This window comes from Rhea americana, unplaced genomic scaffold, assembly GCF_003343005.1.
Source record: "Rhea americana isolate MKP2758 unplaced genomic scaffold, rheAme1 scaffold_27, whole genome shotgun sequence".
In the NCBI taxonomy this organism is placed as follows: Eukaryota; Metazoa; Chordata; class Aves; order Rheiformes; family Rheidae; genus Rhea; species Rhea americana.
In genome coordinates this window covers 2,598,385-2,619,262 of record NW_028186390.1, presented here as the reverse complement: position 1 = coordinate 2,619,262, position 20,878 = coordinate 2,598,385, and the positions used below count along the sequence as shown (strand labels likewise).

The 20,878-nt window shown below is 39.3% G+C and overlaps 1 protein-coding gene across 2 annotated transcripts in view; it reads right to left on the bottom strand.

The window, feature by feature from the left end:
- The window catches only part of SLC1A7 (solute carrier family 1 member 7), a 52,570-nt gene that overhangs the window by 16,089 nt on the left and 15,603 nt on the right, over positions 1–20,878 (bottom strand). For both annotated transcript variants that reach the window (XM_085308016.1, XM_085308018.1), the window contains exons 3-6: positions 18,728–18,943; positions 6,649–6,691; positions 4,765–4,984; positions 1,027–1,126 (exon numbers count right to left, since the gene is read on the bottom strand). In XM_085308016.1, coding sequence (XP_085164142.1) covers positions 1,027–1,126; positions 4,765–4,984; positions 6,649–6,691; positions 18,728–18,943 — 579 coding nt within the window. The remainder of the gene's footprint in view (positions 1–1,026; positions 1,127–4,764; positions 4,985–6,648; positions 6,692–18,727; positions 18,944–20,878) is intronic.

Below are 20,878 nucleotides of genomic sequence, written 5' to 3'. Positions count from 1 at the left end.
TGGCCAAGAGATTGTTGCCAGACTCTGCTTAGTCACACTGAAGCAGGGAGCTGGAAACRGAGGCTGAGTGCTGGCAGTGGGCTCCCCACGTGCGGCTGAGCCGTGTTCAGAGACCCCCTGAAGGCTGGGGAGTATGCTAAGCTGAGTCACACTCCTGCTGTCAGGGAGCAGTGGGCTCTTGCTGGTAGCCTGTATGCTTTGTAACTGCATGTGCTGCTTAKTTAAAAGCTGAGTGAACTTCCAAGCACTTTGACTACTGGGCAAAAATGGTATTGCTGAAAGGGATACTGCCAGACAGAACTTCAGAGGAAAAAAAATTGAGTCTAAAGTACATCCAAGCTGTTATTGCACTGATGTTATTGAGCTATAGCTGTGGTTATTTTAGTAGGATACAAACACAAGCATGAAATACATCTCGGCCAAAAATTCATGGATTTTACAGGGTTAGCTTTTGCTTGTTGGTCACCTCCTGTTCCCTTCATCTTTGRGGCAGGTAGATTGGCAGGTCTAACTGGCCTCACGTGTAATTTAGGACTGCACTGAAGTCTTTTTCTGAGTGATACGGGCTAGAATGATTACTTGAGGACTAGTTTCTTGACTGGAGATATCCCGAGTGCCAGACACTCTGGGTACATGTTCATTGCACTGCACAGTGCACAGATATCCAAGCTAGCAGCGCCGACARTAATCACAGTACAGTCACGTACTGTGACCTGTGCACCAAGGCACAGGTGGTGCCCCCAGTACTAAGTGTATACAGCACATACCCAGCTATACCATGTTATGCCATTTGGGGGTGATACATGTTTTTTTTCTGTCAAAGCAACACTGCTGTAGTACAAGCTAGGGACAGGATATATGCGTATATGTCTCCCTTCAAGTGCTGAGGCCCTATGGAGATAAGGGCTGTAGTCCCTTATTTATTTCACCAGAAATAAGATTATACCATCTCTGTGCATTCTCCTCTGTTGAAATATTCTTCCTCTTTAAAAAATATGTTATTATCCTAACAAAAYGGTTACTTACCAAACAGCAACTGCCACTATCTTCATGACAGATTCGTTTAAACACTGACAAAAACTGACCAATGGWACACCACTGTTTCCCATTCTTCCCAGCATTATACCTGCAAACAAATGCATTCATGTTTAAATTCTCATGTGTCTTCATGCAAATACCCAGTGCTTTCCCAGCGCTTTCTGCTGTAATGCAAAAATGAACTAAGTGGGAGATGACTGAATGGTTTTAGATCTTTATGCTGTAGAAGTCATAGTATCTGTAAATCTCACCTATACATAGACACAGTGAGAGCATGGGGCGCTTGAAGCCCACATCTGCGTCTGTGGCCAGGTCTCAGGCTGTAACAGCGCCAAGGCAATCCCCTCCTGACGCAGGGAGGGAGGCTCTCCGCTGTCTTATCCAGTGATTTCACAGTAACTGTGCATTCAAGATGTGGGTTTATAAGCCTGTTAATATTAATCTAAGCTATAAGTTTTTGGTCAGAAAACAACTCTCTTTTATTAAGCATGTTCCACATCTGTACTAAAAGGATTTTAAATACAATTTGGTATTTGATGCCTGGTTGGTTTTATTAAGCTGCGGCAGTTTTACAAGAGTCTTAGCTTCTGATTCTATGTAATGATGAAAAGAAAAAAATACTTTCCCTTTTATTTTACTGCAATAAGTGAAGTTTGTTCTGTAAAAGATTTCCCCATGTGAGCAGGTAGCTATTGCTACGGACAGAGTGTGGGACAGGCACTATTGGGGCCTCCTGTCTGCAGCCCTGGTGTACCAAGCTCCATTTATGTGCAGACAATGTTTTCCTTGTGGTTAATAAATAACGTGGCCTTCYCCAAGAAAAACAGATCAGATATCTCAACTCTTACCCACTTGTCATAATCCCTAACAGAAATTCCTGCACATTGTGTACAAAGAAGCAGTATAGCTAGTCACAACTCAGAGAACRCCTAGCATCAAGGCTTTTTATGTGTCTTGGCTTCACACTCTTGACTGTCAAAGACTGCCCATTTTAATACATATCTGGCTAAGAAACTCAATTATTCATGCACATGATTTATCCCTGGGCTAAGATTACTAAGAAATTCACCTCCTGCTTCAGGAAAAGGAAAAGATGGTTGGCTCAAGTCTGTTATTCTACAGCCCCTTGCTGCTATTCTGATGCTGTTCATGGACCTAAGAGAAACTCTAATAACAACTCATATCCACCTTAATGCCATTTTTCTATGCCAGAGTAGTGTAAAGAGACCTTCATACAAGTAAGATTCAGCCTAAGCAAGCAAAATTGTTACTAAGCACCAAGGCTTGTATACAGTTTTTGAAAGATACAAAAACTTTGGAAAGATGCTCTTCTTTCATAGACTAAAGCCACATGCCTTCTGCTTTATTGCTTCATTTTTTTCGGAGGAGGCAGAAAGCTGAAGACAATGACAAATGTTGGGCTGTGTCCTCTGTTCAAAATGACAATCTGTAATAATCACCAGAATATGACAAGATTTGAGGGTTTAGTATCTCAGGTTTGTCTGCAGCTGGCAGTCATGGGTGACGCTGGCAGTCAGGGTCTATGCTGCCTAGGGTAGTATGGCACTACAGCAGCACGGTTACTGTACTTCAGCCAGGGAGAAACCAGCTCTCAGCTTTCCTCTCCTGATTCCTGGGCCAGCAAGAGTTAGAGATATGGCAGAAGAAACATACACAGTTCTRGGAAGAAAATGGGTGGTATTCTATGCTCACAATTATTTAATTGCCCTTGATCCTCATAAGGATGTGTAATTAATTCATTCAGCCAATACTTTTTGGCTGGAATATTGCTTGCTGTGACTGTGGGAACTGACTATAAAGCATTACAAAGCGGGGGACAGCCAGTTTCCAGCAGCGTTGTGTATAGAATACCACACTCTAGAGAAACAAAGAAATAGACACAAATTAGCTAATTCTAGAAATTATTTTTGACCCCTTGTGCTAGTGTGAACCAGAGTACAATAAATATAGTGAAAGATGTTTCATGGAACTGCATCTGCAGAGCAGATTAACTTCTAAGAATAAATTTAGATAAAGATAGTTTCATCAGCATTTTCTTGTAATAACCACCAGCACTTTACCTTTGTCAAGATTACCTAGGGTGTGTTTATATACATGCCTTTGTAACTCATTTACTTGAGACATCACTGAGGCTTATTATGTGAATTTTTCTTATATAAATAAATGACAGAGGTTCTACACTAATAATATGATAAGATCCTCAGACAGGGCAGATTGCAGGGCAAAAGCCAACCTCTGCCAGGTAGGAGGAACTTAAACCAGAGGGGCTGTGTGTGAGTGAGTTATTCTGGGATTCCCAGCTGGAGACTGAAGCATCAGGATGTGTGAGCAATGGGTCTTGTGATCTGATGGCCCACCAAACTGACAGCAGAGTGGCAAGTTCTCTGTTCCCATGATACAAAGCCTGGTGCTTTGGGCAYTAAAAATGCCCTAGCTCATTGGACTTTGGAGAGAAAGTCTGCTACGGACTTGTTTATTTCAGAATTTCTTGAAATCTTCCYTGAGATTTCTGCTACTGGCCAGAGTGAAACAGAATATTGGTAGAGGGGCCACTGGCCTGACSTGGTATAGCAATTCCTAGCACTGAGCACGCTGTACTAGGGATTGTTACTGTTCTTCTAGATTTATATTCTTTTCTATAAATACGCTTAATTTTAACAGCTACCTGTTACTTTTTGTATTCTTGGTTAGAAGACTCACCAACCTCTTTCAAACCTCTGTATCATGGTGAACCTTCTTGTAAAGAGGGATTAATATATTTACACTGCCATTTCTAGACGGTAGTGTCATCACATCTAAGCTTGATTTAAACTATACCAAGTGGGTGCTGACAGAAGCAATATCACAAACTAATATACACAGATATAAATACTGATGTATTTACTATTTTCCTGAGTGATTGTGCAACTGGCCCTTAAATGCTTTCTGCCATAGCTAAACTGATAGTAATTCAGACAGTAAGCTTAAAGTTCTCTGGAAATTGCTGTTTTCAACATGTGCAGAAAATGGAGTTTTAAAGTAGTTTGAATATATATGTGTGATACTGTCCACTACAAGTAGAATGAGATGTGCTCAGCTGGACATCCTAGCTCACGTACTAACTTCACTTTCTTTTAGCAGAGAGGGCGATGCTTTTAAATTAGTAAGAGATGTGAAAGTAGCCATGACATGCTGCAAATAGGAAACATGAAGCGGAGCATGTGAATTTACCCTGCCCCAAACTTGTTTGAGTGATCTGCTAAAAAAAAACAAAAATCAAAACCCCCAAAACTTAGCTTAGCTCTTGTTGTATCACTGGTACCACTGAATTAATGGCACTGGAGCTGGCACAGAGTTCAGATTACGGCATGATCTGATGCCTCAAACTAAGAATCTTTAAAATTGAAGTGAGTAAGACATTTCTATTTTTCCTCCATCTCAGGTAAAAATGGTTCACAAACAGAAGCTCAAAATATCCAGAAGAAAATAAAATACAGAGACTATAAAAACAACATGGAACAAAAGTCATCAGGAATTTTGAAGATTTTTCTTCAAAAGATTGTGAGAACAGCTCTGTAATATTCTCGTTTTTTTCACAAAGTTTAGATAGAATTAGTTAAAAAAAAAAAAAAAAAAAGACATCAAGAATCCAAGCAACTCAACCCCTATTCTGTCCTCTTAAATGGATACTTGGATTATTACAAATCAAACATGTCTGAAACCTACCCATTGTTGCAGAGAATATCACGATCCCTAGCACATTCATGCCATCACTAGTGCCTGGTTCTGATTTGTAAATCACTTCAGGAGGGGGAGTGATATCTAAGGCAAAATTCTGGACATTGGATCCATTCTCATCCTGGACTCCATATATTATAATGCGACGAGTGGTGCTTTCAGATGATGCTTTGCTGGATTTAATGATGGGAATAGTTTTGGTGCGATACTGAAAGAAAACAGAAGATTTTTTATTAATATACCAGTAGGAATTAATAGTTTAATGAGAATCCCTAAGTGCTTTGTTAAATGAGGCTGTGTGCTAGAAGGAAAAGCATGAGAAGAAGAATGATAGCTCCTGTCCCAGCTCAAATCTGTAAAAACAGCTGAATTTTTGCAGAAATATGACAAAAGTAGGCTTTCCTATACACAGACCCCGTGCAGCAAACACACTTTTTCTTGTTAGAGCTACATTTGACATTCCCTCGTATTCCCTTTCCTAAAACACATAAATAGGAATAACTGCCCTAGAAATTCACAGTGCCTTTATTTTTGTTGCACCAAAAATAAGATTCCCATATGAAACAAATATAACTATGCCTCTTGCTCACCCAGAAAGTTTAAACAAGRTTTTCTTGTCAAATTCCAATCTGAGTAATTAGATTCTTTCTAAATACATTATTTTTTTGCTTTGATCGAATATGGTATTCTGTGCTTCCTTCTGTGCTTGTTGTGCAGTCTTAAAGAGATTCCAGCTACTATGTGACTGYAGCCTAACAATAAAAGAAATCATGCTCTAGGCATGCAGGTGTAATCATATAAATCCTTCTGCACCTTTTCCACAGCATCTTCCAAAAGGTCTTTGAAGATCTGAYGTCAAATTGATGGAGCAGACATAGGTATGCATGTCTATTTTCCAGGCACACTGTGCATTTTATGCTTCTTTGTTTTGCCCTGAGTTACCACGGCTAATCTTGTATATGACAGAGAAGTTTYGCATCTTTGCAAGTTTCACAAAGATTTAGCATCTCTACCCTTTATTCTAATTTTAATGTTGATGACTACAGAGATACAGAGAGGTAAAGAGTTTAGCCTATGGAAGCAGATGAGTCTATAATAAAGCAAGGAAYAGAATGAAAGTGGGGCAGTCTGCTTCCAAGTCCCTCTTCCCACCAAGACCAGGCGATGTCTCTCCACCTGCTTCCCCAAAGTGAAACTGGCTTCCAATCTATATTTTCATTATCAGTCAATCCCTCCTTTCTTTCCTTGTAGGTACTCTGCAGGCATTTATTATCTTCATTGATCATTGATTCCATCCTCCCTGCTTTTCTGTGCCCATTTGAGTTTGTGTTACAGAACKTGTTGTTTCTGGTCAGCTCCTCTGTTCCCACTGCTCTAACCACCCAGTTGTACCYGAGAGCTGCACACATCCCTCCTCCACCTTCTCCTGCCCATGCTGAGGAACTACAAACCACCTTCTCCATCTCCTCCCCCCAATGTCTGTGATACTCCAGGAAGATACCTGGTGAGACATGTACAGCATCTAGGAGCCAGAATATACACAATATATTGCAAAAACACAAAAGCTGCTTATTGCTATAAACTGTTCTTCTACTTCTACTGTTAAGGATACATGGAACTTTAAATATCATCAAGAGAGGAAGATAACAGCACATAGAATAATGCTGAAGGGTCATATAGCCTACTAGTAATTAATGCCTTACAATGCAGTCCTGCTACTGGAAAGAGACTCAATAGTTTCTAATTAGTGGTGTCTGATGTAGTACATACTGTTTATACCTAGATTCTCTTTTACAGAATAGGTATATCATATATTTTATATGATGAAGGCTCATCTCTTTCTTCAGTAGTAAGGGAAGTAGAGTTGCTTACCTGTTTGAAAGTGGCCTCAACAAGATTGGCTGGAAACATGTTCCTAGAAATGAACAAATAAAAGATCTGTTTTTATGGGACTGAAGGAAATTTCCATTTACTGAGTTTCAGGGTCTATCACGTTAAATTAGTTTTTTACAATCCTGGAGAGCAAGTGCTGAATGGAGGCAAAGGCTGCTACTCTTTCCCACCCGTGTTGTATCGTTGTAACTCACTGAGCAAGGCACAACAGAGAAAGGATGCCTTGGAATTAAAGTTTTGGGACACAAACCTCAACACCCGGACTCAGACCTAGGCGCTCCAATTTCAGTTCCTGGCTCTACCACAKCTTCCATGTAGTGACTCAGTCAACAAAATTATTATTACTTCTGATAACTGGGGAAAGGAATATTCTCTTATTTTATATTTTGTCTTGTCTAGTTAAATAATGAGCTGTTTAAGACAGTCTGTTTTCAGGGATGTGATCCTGAGATCCTGTCTCCTGCCTCTTGTAATCTTCTTTGGGACTTCTAAGCACTGCTGTGAGATGACTCATAAACTCTAATACCTTCTGATACGCCCTCATCACTAAAATTATAAGTGATGCAGACCTTGCAGTGGTTTTGTCGAGAATAGTTTGTTTTTCAAAATGAAGATTTGATTCTTGATGAAAAGAATCCAGTCTAGAGCTACAGTCTTTGATATATTTTATTTTAAAGATTCTGAGGCTTCAGAGCTAGAGACAGGGTGAAGGAAACAGTTTAATCTTTGCTCTCAGATGCCCTACAGAGAGAAACCATGTCCACATGCTGGGAGATTTGCAGTGAGATTAAGAGATTTTTAATTTCAAAAGGGACTGTTATCATCTTTCCTGCCTTTCTGCGTAACACCGACTTAACATTTCACCAGTAATATCTGGAACTAACTAACTTTGGTTTGAGCTAGATTATTACCTTGTAGAAAGACATTTAATTCTAATCTGAAATGGACAGCGCACCCTCTACAGGCTTCAAAGAGGAAACAGTATAGACGGGGGGAAAAGTTAAAAAGGCAAATATTTCCACGTTAACATTTGATAATCAAGATTTGTGTGATCATTCTAATAGGATCATTTTCATAACTAATTTATTTGAAGCCCAAAGCTTCTGAACCTGGAGGTAAGAGAAAGTGGCATTCTATGACCCAATTCTATGCTTTCATATAAATTGATTTATCCAAATCAAAACTCTTAAATTCTCTAACAAAAAGACTTTTTATTGAAAGGTCAACTCAAGCCCCAAGACAGGATAATATTTAAGCCTGTGTGAAAAGCCTATTCTTATTCAGAGAGAATTGCTATATGTATGTACAGTTAAATGTTTGCCGAACTGAGACATTTTCCAGACGAAATTTCCTCTTTGTGGCAGCATGTGGTTGCTGCTAGTGGAGTTGCAGCAAGAGCATTCTGTGCAGCACCAGTTTAGAAAAATAATTTTATTGCTATTTTAAGTGATCATATTGCAACATTATGGTCACACTTAGAATTATGAGCTGGAATCTGTTTCAGTAGCATCAGACATGGGGAGCAATTACTGCAAACAGATGATTCATTATTCAATTCAGGGTCAAGCAAAGAGAGCAGAATTTTAATTAAAGGACGGTAGTGCTGTCTAATGATTGAGAGAGAAAATTGAAAATGAGGTTTTTCTGCTGGCCTGCTGCATGAGACAAACCATATAAAGGGATCATTTGTCATTTAAGTAAGGCTATTGCTCTAGTGCAAGCAAGTGTTAAACAGACAAGTTACTATCAGGCAAGAGATGAGGTTGATGTGCAGCACTTTAGTCACTCTTCATTAACTGTCCTGACTTCTTCTCCTCTCAGTGAGACAGTTCAGTTCCTTGCAGCCTGAAAAACTACCTGGCATTTACCACTGGATAACAGCATATACAAGAAATAATAGGTGTAAGAGACACTGTGGCAATGTCTCCTYCTATTTTAACAGTTCTGCTTAAGAGCCCTAGATATGATGATGGCTGTGCTCTATGCAGACACAGTATCAGAAGGCAGACTTGCCTGTGGAAGAAAATTGTCATTATTTAGCATGGTTTAGTTGTTACATTAATACAGTCCCTTTGTACACACACTTTCGTTTCATTGGAATGATTTAGCTTAAGATGCTTGCTCTGTAGTGCTGATCAACGCTGCTTGCACTGCTGTAAGCAACTCAATATGCTCAAGTGCTGGGCTGCTATCGATAGGGCTTTCACCTCCAGTAATGAAAGTGCAAAGCAAGACCAGTGTGATTTAGCACTCCATTTGGAGTTCTCTCTCCAAATCTTCCAAAAACGCTGATGGTTCTCCAGTTCAAATATCRTATCTGTAGCCAAAACGAGACACAGAAAACACCCAGTGTACATTACTTCTGTATCAGATGTAGACACAACCTTCTGCCTGAGCCTCAGGGCTGCGGAAGAGCCAGGGAACCAGTGGAGGAACAACTGGATGAAGCTGGACCCGGGAAAATGGAGAGGATGTTTACAAGTGAGGGAAGCACTGGAGAGAAAAGGTCTTTGCTGTCTTCTTATGCCTCAAAAGAAAATTCTGCTTCCAGACTGTTAAAGGCTTCATTAATATTAACTTGTGTTCTCTCTGTGATTTGAGATGATCAGATGAAAGGTGTCAGAGAAGTGCAAAGTGTTACTGTGATGATTATATGAAAACCTATTAGGCAAAGGTGAATTATTCTGAAAGCCCAGATTCACACAGAGGCTTCCTGCTCAGCTCTGAATGTGAATGACACATACGGGCCATAGCTTTTACAAAACCCACAAATTTAATTGCTGGGGCTTTCTACTTTCTGCCTCAGTTTTGTAGTCCTAATTAGTAGAATTCAGAACAAATTGAGACTGCTCGAGAAAGGGAATATCATATGGTTAGTAGCTAGATTAAATGTTAGACAAATTTGTGGAGGATTAAAGCATTTTATTTCTTTATCATTCTTTATCCCGCAGGAATTACAACTATTCACTTAATACTGGATGCTGGAATTCTCCCAATGTTTTTTAATATATTGTTATGCACTGTGACCCAGTCTTTGACCCAGTCTTTGAGACTAGCCTTACCAAAGTTATATTATCTATCTAGTGAGGGGCTGACCTGAATGTGTTTGCCAGAGCTTCAGCTTATTTTTCATTTTAAGCTGGCTTACTTGGATTGAAAAAAAACAGTATTAGCCAAAATTTAGTTTTGTTAATTAAAAACATTAACGAGTGCAATTCATAGAAGACAACCATAATGGACTAAAAAAAAATTTTTTTTGAATACTATTTCAGACTGCCGCATACACATGGGAGATGACTGGGAGTGTTCATTGGCTCAATCAGGCCTCCACAGCAGCACCTGACAAATTCTTGCTTTAAGGTTACATTTTGCTGCACGTTGATATTTTCAGCTCTGAGCTGGATCTCCCAGGAATTCTTCCACTGAGAGTGGAGGGGCTGACTTTTTACCACAGAGCTGGGATGAGGAGGGCTAAAAGGATCCTCACAGCTGCCAGGCAGCTCACGGGGCACTCTCCCATCRTTTTCTGGCACACTGAACCAGGGCATCGGGAATTGCTAGTCTGRGTGGGAGCTTCAGTATAGCATGAAGTCTGGACACTTGCACTTACACAAATATATTACAAAATTAACAATAGGATGTTCCAGTCTCTCCTCTGCCTATCTTTCAAGTATTCATCCTGCTTTCAGACTAGCCCTTGCAGATCTCTACTAGCTTTATTGCAATTCTGCWCTAGGATAAAGATCTACCCACATGGATCTCAGAATCACAGAATCAGTAAGGTTGGAAGGGACCTCTGGAGATCATCTAGTCCAACCCCCCTGCTCAGCAGGGTCACCTACAGCATGTTAGACAGGGCTGCATCCAGGCGGGCTTTGAATATCTCTAGAGAAGGAGACTCCACAACCTCTCTGGGCAACCTGTTCCAGTGCTCTGTCACTCTCACAGAGAAGAAATTCCTCCTGATCTGGTATCAGGACCACAATATGAGGCTGTAACTTTACCCAGAACAGGCATTGTGTTTGTATCACTGTTAYATATTGAATTAAAGACACTGTCACTACTTCAGTAAGTAATAATTCAAGCTAAGCTACACATTGCTGTCACTACATATAAATGCTGTTGTGTTTGTTAAGAGAGATAAGCAGTTAAAATAATTCTAAATTTCCAGCATTACTTTCAGATTAATTACAAGATACAGGACACAAAATAATACTGTGGGAAGCTTAAAACGATGTGGGATTAATTCCTCTAGTAAGCATAAGTGATATTGTCTCTACCCTCAGTGGTATGATTCAGCGTGATAAAAATAACTTCAAAAAATAATACGGAGTTAAATATAATGAATAACAGTGGAAGACAGAAAAAATTAGGTCTAAGATAAGGACGTGATCATAAAACAGCAGCCGAGACATATGGTTTCTGGTTACATAAAAAATTAAGAGCTAAATACTATCTGCTCCGAGGAAGAACAGAGGATGCATTTGCCAGCCCATCAGGAACTCTGCCAGAGGGAGTGGGWGCGCTCAGCACAGGCTAACAGGGTGAACAGGTATGTTAGTGCTATAGTGAACTATCATAGACCATGAACTATTAAGAAACAGATGGCATGCCTGGCCTACATTTGCTATGACAGCAGCGTATATATACCAGTGACCTATTAAACAGATTCATTGACTCTATCCTGCTGTGATCACAGACTGGTTCATTCTGCTAGCAAATTTTGGAGTTCTGCCCTAATTCTTCTAGAGGATAAGAGGGCATAAGGAGAATTAGAAATGTGTATCTCTGACTAAGGCAACACATGTTCTGCGATATGGCAACCAAAGGATTTGAAGAAAATCCTGTAGACTTGCATCAAGGATAAATAGTAGCTAGTCTAAGGAGCAACTCTGAGGGAGTAGTTTCCCATTGCATTGCCAAAAATGGGAGTATTCTTTTTCCCTTTTCCACTGTCTCCTAGCAATTAACCTAGCCCTTAACACTCTTCACCCATTTTTGCCCCCTTAGTTTTCCACTGTTGCAGCAAGTTGGGCTGCCCCAGAGCAGCACAGGTTAAATGGCTGCAGAGTCATTTTGGTGACAGCTGCTTTTCAGCTTGGGGCATGCCATGGAAGTGCGCCCCTGGGCGCAGGAGCCCCCGCTCGCTGCAGGAGGTTGCTAACACTGAGGGCCACAGTCATGATGTAAATATCAGCACTAGTGACGGTTTCACTGCTTGTGCTGTTAGCAGAACATGAGCCTGCAGCTGCTGGAACTGCCAGTTTGCTCTTGGATAACTTCTCTTAGAAATTACAGGCCAAATTCTGCAGATTTTGCAGATCAGTTTTTGCAGATTTTTTAAATCAGAAATCAGTCCAGCTGCTCTAGCGTAACAGCAGCCACAGGTAGGACAGATGCTGTAGCCTTGACTCAGACCATGCGTTCCCCTAGGGTATTCTGTGCTCTGCAGCAGCAATCTAGTTCTGCTCTCAGACTGAGATGGTATCAGTACCTAATTCCTGCCGCAGCAGACAGCCCTTGGCTAGAGTCTCCCATGCTGTGGAATATAAGCTACCAGAGGGATTTTTTGCTCCAAACACAGTCTTACAATATTTAACAGGTCTATGTTCGCACTGGCCGTAAGAACAGCTTTGGACATTCTGTCCTGTGTATCTCAAATTTGGACTGGTTCCTGAGCTTGCAGGAACATTGTTTGAGTGTTTGAGATCTCACCCTGTCAGTCTATACAGCAAGGGCACAGAGACAGTGAAAACAGAGTCCAAGTAGCTTGATGTGACAACTATGACAAATTTAGTTTCTAGGTTTTACAGCTGTGCAGAAGAATGGTGATCACAGCAGTATGGTTTCTACTCGCTATAGTTTGAAGTCAGATGCCTCTTTCGTTGTAGTGACATTGGCTTCATCTCACAAATGTTCTCTGCTTTGCTGTCCTCTGTGTTATTTTGTCATCGACTGTGTAGACCTGACTCTACCACATGTGTCACTGTACCACATGAGCCAAATTCCATCCTGAGTCACATGGATAAAAATCTGAAATAGCTCTCTGCTAGTGTCAGCAGGCTCCATCAGGGTTTACACTCCTGAAATCAAGGGCACAATTTAATTCTGCATGACTGAACACATCAGCTATCTCAGGGCCCCAGGAGGATGCATGTTGCAAATCAGTCATGATCTCCAGTGTCTAATCTCATTTCATAGTGTCAACTTTACTACTTCCTGCAAGTCTGAAGGCTTTTGCAGAATTAAAAAAGCATTCAAATGCTTATTATTGTGGTAAGGTATTAATAGAATATAAAAAACACTAATTAGGACTAAGCAGTGTGGACCACCTTGTGTCTTGCTCGTCTCTTCTCAGGTCAGGCAGAACTCATATCATGAAGTCATTCTGTCAAACGCTTGGACTTCGTATCTGTGCTAAGGGTGACATTGTTGCACGGCATTTCAGTTCCAGTGAGGGATCTAGAAGGTCAGCAACCTTACCCTGCTTCTCCCGAAAGAAAAGGCCCTTACATACAGCCTGATAGTGCTATGACATTCTGAGAAAATCATTCTTTGGAGTGGAAGCCAAATACTTCATAAGGCTGAATAATACCAAAAGTAGCATGACAGGCCCAAGACACTTCCACTGTGGTTCAGGAAGACAAAGCTGTTTAATAAAAGATGYTCCTTTACATCAGCAGCTGTCCAGGCCCGATGTCAGGAGGATGAATGATTTATTCCTGTTAAGGGCTGAAGCTGTCCTAATTCAGTTTTGACTCCTGCTCTGTGGCTCTGCGGCTGAAGCCTCCTGACCAGAGAGCAGAAACTCCGCTTCATAATCCATCTCCCAGCACTGCTTTCATCATTATTCCGTATTGGTCTCTTTTTATGCCAAATAGCAGCCATACAGTTAGGGACATCAGAGCTCTATGTAAACAGATCTATGTAAAAGAACYGCCTCCTGAATAGCTTAAAACTGGATAAACATTAACCATAAAAGTAAAGTCAAATACTGTGCTGAACTGCTGGCACCAGGTTTGCTTTGTGAGAGAAAAGAAAACTGGCTAGCTGAAATGAATTTAAAAAAATGGTAGTTTGCCATAGGGGACAGATAAGTATTTCCATCACAAGTACAAGCAGCTTTTGGTCAAAGACACATGAATGTCTCCTTTGATCAAGGCTATTAAAATGTTCTTTTATAGTTTAATCCTTGGGTCTTTTAATATGCTCTTCAATATCTTATTGTGTGTACATACAATTCTGGCTGTAAACTTCATTAAGCATGATTTTTGGTTCTGCATAGCCTGGACTTCTTCCAAACTACAGCAGATATTGGGTTTCTCTTGCTGTTTTTGAAGAAACACTATTGCTGTAAAATACAAAATAGCACTTAGCTTGAAAGGAGGGAAGGGAAATGATTTTAAAGAGTGCTCCAGATTCCCATGAAAACATAAATCCTCTACAGTATTTATATCCTCTTCTAACTCTTTATGGTATTACAAAAAATATTCCTTGGTTAAAGTTGGCCAGGAAGATTGAGTTTCCAAAGTCTATTAAACTGAATACAATCCTGAATATTCAGTGGTAAAAAAGTGCTCTGATTTATCCTTCCAGTAAAATTCAAAACTATACAAATTTGTGTGTTATGTCAGGTTAAGGCATGATTTGATCCTGACTGTGTTCACTGGATTGTTTTATTTAGAATTTTTGATCTTTTTGATCTGAATTAGTTCACAATGGCATGGATCTGGTTAGACTTGAAGAAGACTAAAAATGTATGTGAACCCTGCATTTGCACCCAGCTGGTACCCAGATTTGCATCCATAATGAGCCTAACATAAAACAGGTGGGTGAGCCCCCAGTTTTGGTTGGAATTGTTTCTTCATGTGAATATCTGCAGCATTTGTTTGGTTATTTATATCTCATAAGTTAGATTTTGTTGATGACAACTGTGAATAATGTGATTTTAGTTGCATGAGGAACTTTGACTTCCAAAGCAAAGGTATTTTGATAATGGYAATGGAACACAGTATTAACTGTTAAGGTAAATAGTGTGGTTCTGAATGATATATCTTGTTTTACAAATGTTTACCCTGAGTTATATGCATTTTCTATTCTGCTTGTCAGGAGAATATATGTTCCATAACTAAGCAAACCTAATATTTAAAATTGGATATTATTCCTGTAAATGTGGTCCTTTTTGTCCTTTTGAGTAAAACAGCTAAGGGCTGAATTATTTTTWAAAAAAGGTATCTCACCTTTCTTTATTGCTTAACTCCAAAGTGGCTACTAAAATTTGCTCTTTTATCTGTCCTGCTCTTTACGTTCTCCCTGCAGATGAGTTGTACTGTATGTACCAGCTCCAGTGAAATTTGTCCTGTGACATTACATGAGCTGTCTTTAAGCRTGTTGTGTTTAGACTGGAGCAGTGGGAACCTGCTGGCTCTGTAAATGCATGCTTGAAGGACTTTTACAGCTTCCAGCTCTCTTGTATCAYTATTTTTATGACTGTCTATTTGACATGAGGTGTTTGACTGGCTTTCCTTTACTGAGCTAATAGTATGATAATAAACAATGGATAYGATCTCATGGGAAGAGGACTTAGTAAAATAGAACAAATTCTAGAGCAGTAAAAGGAAAATAAGAATGTATATTGAGAAGGAGGCCTTCCTTGCTGGTTTTCCCCCTAAAACAATGTAAAGCCACCTGAACTTTCTTGGTTAGTAACCATTTCAATAACATCTACTATGCTACAATTATCTCTTTAAAATACTATTGTTAAGATATTGTTTAAAGATCTGCTATATATCACTATGTTACTGTGTAAGGCAGGTCATAGGATTGGCTGGTGGAAATATTCTCTTTTTGATCCAATTTATATGGTTAGAATATCATTTTTATTAGGTTTAATTATTAACTGCTTTCAGTGGGATGTTATTTTTTTGTTACATGATAGCATCACTGCCTCATTAGGCTTAAAAACTAGATACAGACTAATACTAGATATTACTTTCTGGCAGTTAACTTCAGCCTGTAGATCGCAATGCAACCATACTGGCTGCTTTTCAAAGATCACTTGTAATACTTCTATTTAAAGGAATCAATATGTGACAAAAAATGGTTGACTTGCAGATATGACTTTTGAAGCAAGACACCATAATTACTCTTGAAATGTGAAGACTGGTTGATGTTGTAGGTGTTTATAATGACCATAATGCCCTGCAGAAGTTATTGACTTAGCCAATAAATAAATAAATAAATAAAATTACAATACATTCTGCAGATTTCTGATTTAAAAACAAAAATCTAAGAGCCTCACCCAGAAATTCCATAAATTCAACTTCTAGCAACATCCTTCCTGCCAAAAAATCCAAACCCAACAATGTTATATATAACATCACAAGAACTAAAAATACTGACAGATTTCATCATTTTTGGAATGTCTTCAAATTTGAAATCAGTGAGGGTGAATACATGTATCACATGCCAAGATGCATGCTTTAAAAGAAATCCCACAATTATATCACATATCAGCTCTGCTAGTTGTACATTTGACATTCGTTATTTGCAGGATACCAGATGTTTCCTGGGTTAACTTCTATGCACATATGCAATTGATATATTGAGAGGAAATTAATGAATCAAGAAGATAAGCCAATCTGGGCCTAGAAAGATGCTCTCCAGCTGTGAATGGAAGCAATTTATCATTGAGCTAAAGGATCAGCTTTTCTAGCTCAAACCAGCAGATACATCATTAAATTTAATCCTGGCTTCCGCATAGATGTATAGGAGTTTTGTGACCAACTTCATCAAAGCCAGGATTTCACCCATAGTGCTTAGCTAGATGGAAAGCTCACTCCCCACAGTTGTTTTGCTTATTTATTTAGTAAATGTGCTTTTGTAAGTTTCTGTAGTGGAGAAATAAAAATCATCAGTTTGCGCACTTAGGCTAGAAAGAGACAGCAGCTGTGKCTGCTTAACATGCAAAAGGAGAATAAGCTTCATTCTTTTTAAGCTTCAGAAATGAGTGGATAGTTGTCCTGTCATTGCTTGTGCCTGCTCAAACCAGTGATGGCTTCAGACTTAAAGCATGTTCCTGGGTGGAAACATGATACTTGAAATAAGCATGCAAGCTATTATAACTTAATCAGGTGAGCGCTTGTGGAAAGTGAAATTTAAGATGACATTTGCAAATGTTTTGACCAGGACACTGTATATTTTACCTGCAATGAGACTCAGCAGAATGAAGTGTTTCCAAACCCTACTGCTATATCTGTGGTGTAAAGAGAAGCTGAACTAGCCAGATAGGGATGAAATCGCAAATCAGACTCATGTTTCTGTCATACAGACATTCACTTGTTTTATGCAAACATAATAATATGGAACTGACTTTAAACTTTGCACCCCTAAATTATTTTTTAATTTGAATTATCTCCATGAATTAACTCACTCTAGGTTTCAAAAAGCAGCTGTGTCAGTGCAAGCAAGGGGACAGGAGCCTAGGACTAGGGCAGACCCTTTCCATAGGCAGCTGGTTGTTAGGCCAGTTTGGATGTCACATTGCTCCGCATGACTCACTATGACCCCCCCCCCCCCGACCCCACACACGCGCGCGCGCACACACACAAGAATGACACCTTAGGGAAGAGCACAGCACTGTAGAAAGGGCCTCCAAACACTAACAAAATAAAGATAATTTTAAAAATCACACAGTTTTCTTGAATTCTCTTATACTTCTATCAGTCTTCTAGCTACTCTGTCATACTGAGAGTCAAAGCTGTAATAACTTACTTGGTTCCTTCTTAGTGTAAGAATTATAGTCACTTACACAACAAAACAGAATTATGTGAATTAATTAGTCAGTCACAAACACACAAATTCTACTGCACATATATTGCAGCACACTCACTGAAGAGAAATAGATGCTTTGGAGTGAACATCTTCCCACTGCAGATAAGGGTGGTCGTTTTGCAAAAGGCTGGAAAAAGTACTCTCCGCTGCTACTCTATGACATATATGATTTGGCTTTTGTTTTCAGCAAGATGTTGATATTGTAAAGTACAGATTTCAGATGAGCTGGTTAAGTACAACTTGGAGGAGGAAGAAAAGATTTTTGTAGTCTTTTTCTTCCCCATTCCCTCTGGCTTGAGGTCCTAATAACTCTAACTACTCTGTGTGCTGAGCCCCTACCAGGGTCAGGAACCTGTGCCTTTGAAAGAAAAGTAGTCTACTACTTTAAATAATTCAACCTTTAAAGAGAACTCTTTCTCTCTTATGGTTCGGATAAACCCTGGCCCATTTATAGTATGAGATCTCCAGCTTTGGGAACTATCAACCAAAGACAGAACTTGGTCCTTCTGCAAAAGCAAAGTAAATCTGGGACATGTTCTATCTTAAATCAGGAAATTAATCCCACTAAGGCCTGAAATTATGATGCAAAGAGTGATATTCAGGCTAGGTCATCAAAATAACCTATTCATCTCTTCACTGTTGCCCCCMAAAAACACAAAACTCTCTCTCTGCTTAAGTAAAACAGAAAAGAAACATCTTCAAAGCAGAACCAATAGCATGAAAAATATAAGGAATTGAAAGATCAGAACAGTGAYCTTTTTAGTTGTGTGTTTCTCTGASAGTYGTTATGAGCAGTTGTAACAGAATTTTTAAGAATTACTTCCTGAAAAATGTGGATTTTAGTCCTTGTATTTGAGGTTTGACCTATTAGAATTGTGCCCTCTCTTGTTTAAATTTACATTGTATTTTTTTTTTTAATGCTGTCTTGACCTTAATAATAGCTTTGATGATGAGCTCCATAGGCCACATGGCATTCTGCATGGGGAGTAGGAAAAAAACCCATCCACTGTGGTTAGCATTTCTGTGGCATTGTGTTAAAACTTACTTGAAAGAGCAACTATAAGCATCTTGTAACTTGAAAATCACTTTCTGAAAGTTAGTTTTTCTTAATTAAAAAGAAATTCATCATTAGGTTCAGAACTTATCTTCAAGCCATAGTTTTTCACGCRCTTCTGTAAAGTACAAAACGTTACCTTCAGAAAGCAGAAAGAATGAATGCAGTTACCGGATTAGGTCTAGCAGTGCATCTGCAGAGCTCATGATTTGCTTTCCACCCTCTTCAGTACTCTCCTTCTGTGCTGCTCCTCCAGGATGGATGATGGAGACCATAATTATTCCCACAATCACAGCCACAAACGTTGTCCACAGATAGTAAGTGACGGTTATGATACCTAACCGACTAGAAGTCTTGGCATCCAGGGCTGCTAGCCCAGACATTAAGCTGTGGAAAGAAAACACAAAATAAATGGTATTTTTTGCGTAAAATTAATACAACAGAAAACCTCATTTCCTAGTTGTTCCAGTTTACCTGCTTCTCTCCTGATTGCCTATGTATCAGTATTTTCAGGAGCTGTGCCTGTAACACTAAAGCTCTAACCTCTGTAGCTAAAAGGATGTTTCCTAATAACCATATGAAATCTCAATTATTTGAAGTAACTTGCAACTCAGCATGTACACATGAGAACGGAATAGTATTAACTGCTCCCTCAAACTTAAATGATAGTTTTACATAACCTGCAGGTATGGTGGCTCAGTTCATAGGAACTATTGTGATCATCAGTCATACAAACTTACGTGTGAAACTCTATATACAATTTCATACAATTCRTAGACTCTCAGAATAATTCAGGTTGGAAGGGACCTTTGAAGAGCATCTGGCCACAATCCCTACCCGCAGCCATTTCCTGTGTGAAGCTGGACTAATTTATATCTAGCTTCAAAGTGAGATCAGGCTGCTAAGGGGCAATTTTGACACATAGTTCTTTTTACCTAACAGCATAATATTTTAATTTTTTATAAACTCCATATGAAGCAAAACATGTTTTTGCTTTTCTGTGGGGCATGTTGGGCAGCAGATTGTGACTCAGCATGCCTCCAAAGAGACAGGCTCTGTATCGCATATTTCCTGCAGAGGAAACCCCTTAAAGGGCATGTGTGGTTGCTGCACAGTGGGGAAAAAAAAAAAAAAAAAAAAAAAAATCACTTCACCCTTTGCTCTCCCCTTTGCCTCCCTGCCCGAGGGAGGATGACCAGAGGTCTGTTTGAGGATGACCAGAGGTCTTACAACACTTGTTTCTGCTGAGCTATACAACTCTCTGCCAAGTGCTTTAAGTTACGCTGCCCCTCTTTTGCAAGTAAATTAAGACACTRCTTGTTCTGTGTATTAGTTCCAGGCTGCTCTGACATAGACCCAGATGATACTATTCTCAAGTGGTCTGAGGCTGTGGAGTGGGCTGAGATGTGAGTTTCYGGTGACATCAGTATTACACGAGGCTTTAAACTGAGATTTAACCTTGAATAATTCTATGTAAATTCTTTTAAACACGCAGCTCAGAAAAACTGTAATTGAAATGAAATACATTTACTGTTTTGTGTGACCCTACTGTCATTGATTATACAACAAAGYTGATTATACAACAAAACAAATCTGATATATAAATAAATATATATTTTATGTATATATACATATATAYACACACACACAAAAACACACACATCAGGCCTTTCCTAACATATAGCACCTGCTTGAGTGAGATCTCCTCAACATCACTCTGCTCAGTGAGGTTATCTACAGGCAATGTTAAAGTGCAGCTTAACCTTTACAGTACATTTAATGAAATCAAATGAGTGAGATTTAGTTCTCAGGTTCCTGTTATCTACTAGATTAATTAAGAAAAAGTATTGCTTTTCTGCATTGCCAGTTTCTCATCTAGTATCTTTTTTGTTAACACTATGGCAGCAAGGGAAAACATTGGTTGCACTGTAACACAGATCGTTTAGAAAATGTGCATCTCAATATCTTGCATTCTCGTAACCRTTGTTTTTTCCCTCTCCTTTATCTTTTTGTTTGATATAAATTCCATCTTCCTGTGTATCTGTAAAAAGCACTATATATGACGACAGCACTGTATACTAAAAAAACCCAGCAGTAGCAATGATACTTAGTTTGGTGGCATTTCTATTAGATAGGTCTGATATGGAAGACTAAATGTTCTAAACCATTTTTTGATAAATAGTTGAGTTAAATTGTGTATGTAATCTCAAATTAACGCAGTACTGTTCTGTAGAATCACAACTGTGTTGTTAATTAGATTTCTAGGACTGAGTTCTTCTTACATGCTGAGGTTTGGCAGGCCATTGAGCCAGTTTAACAGCT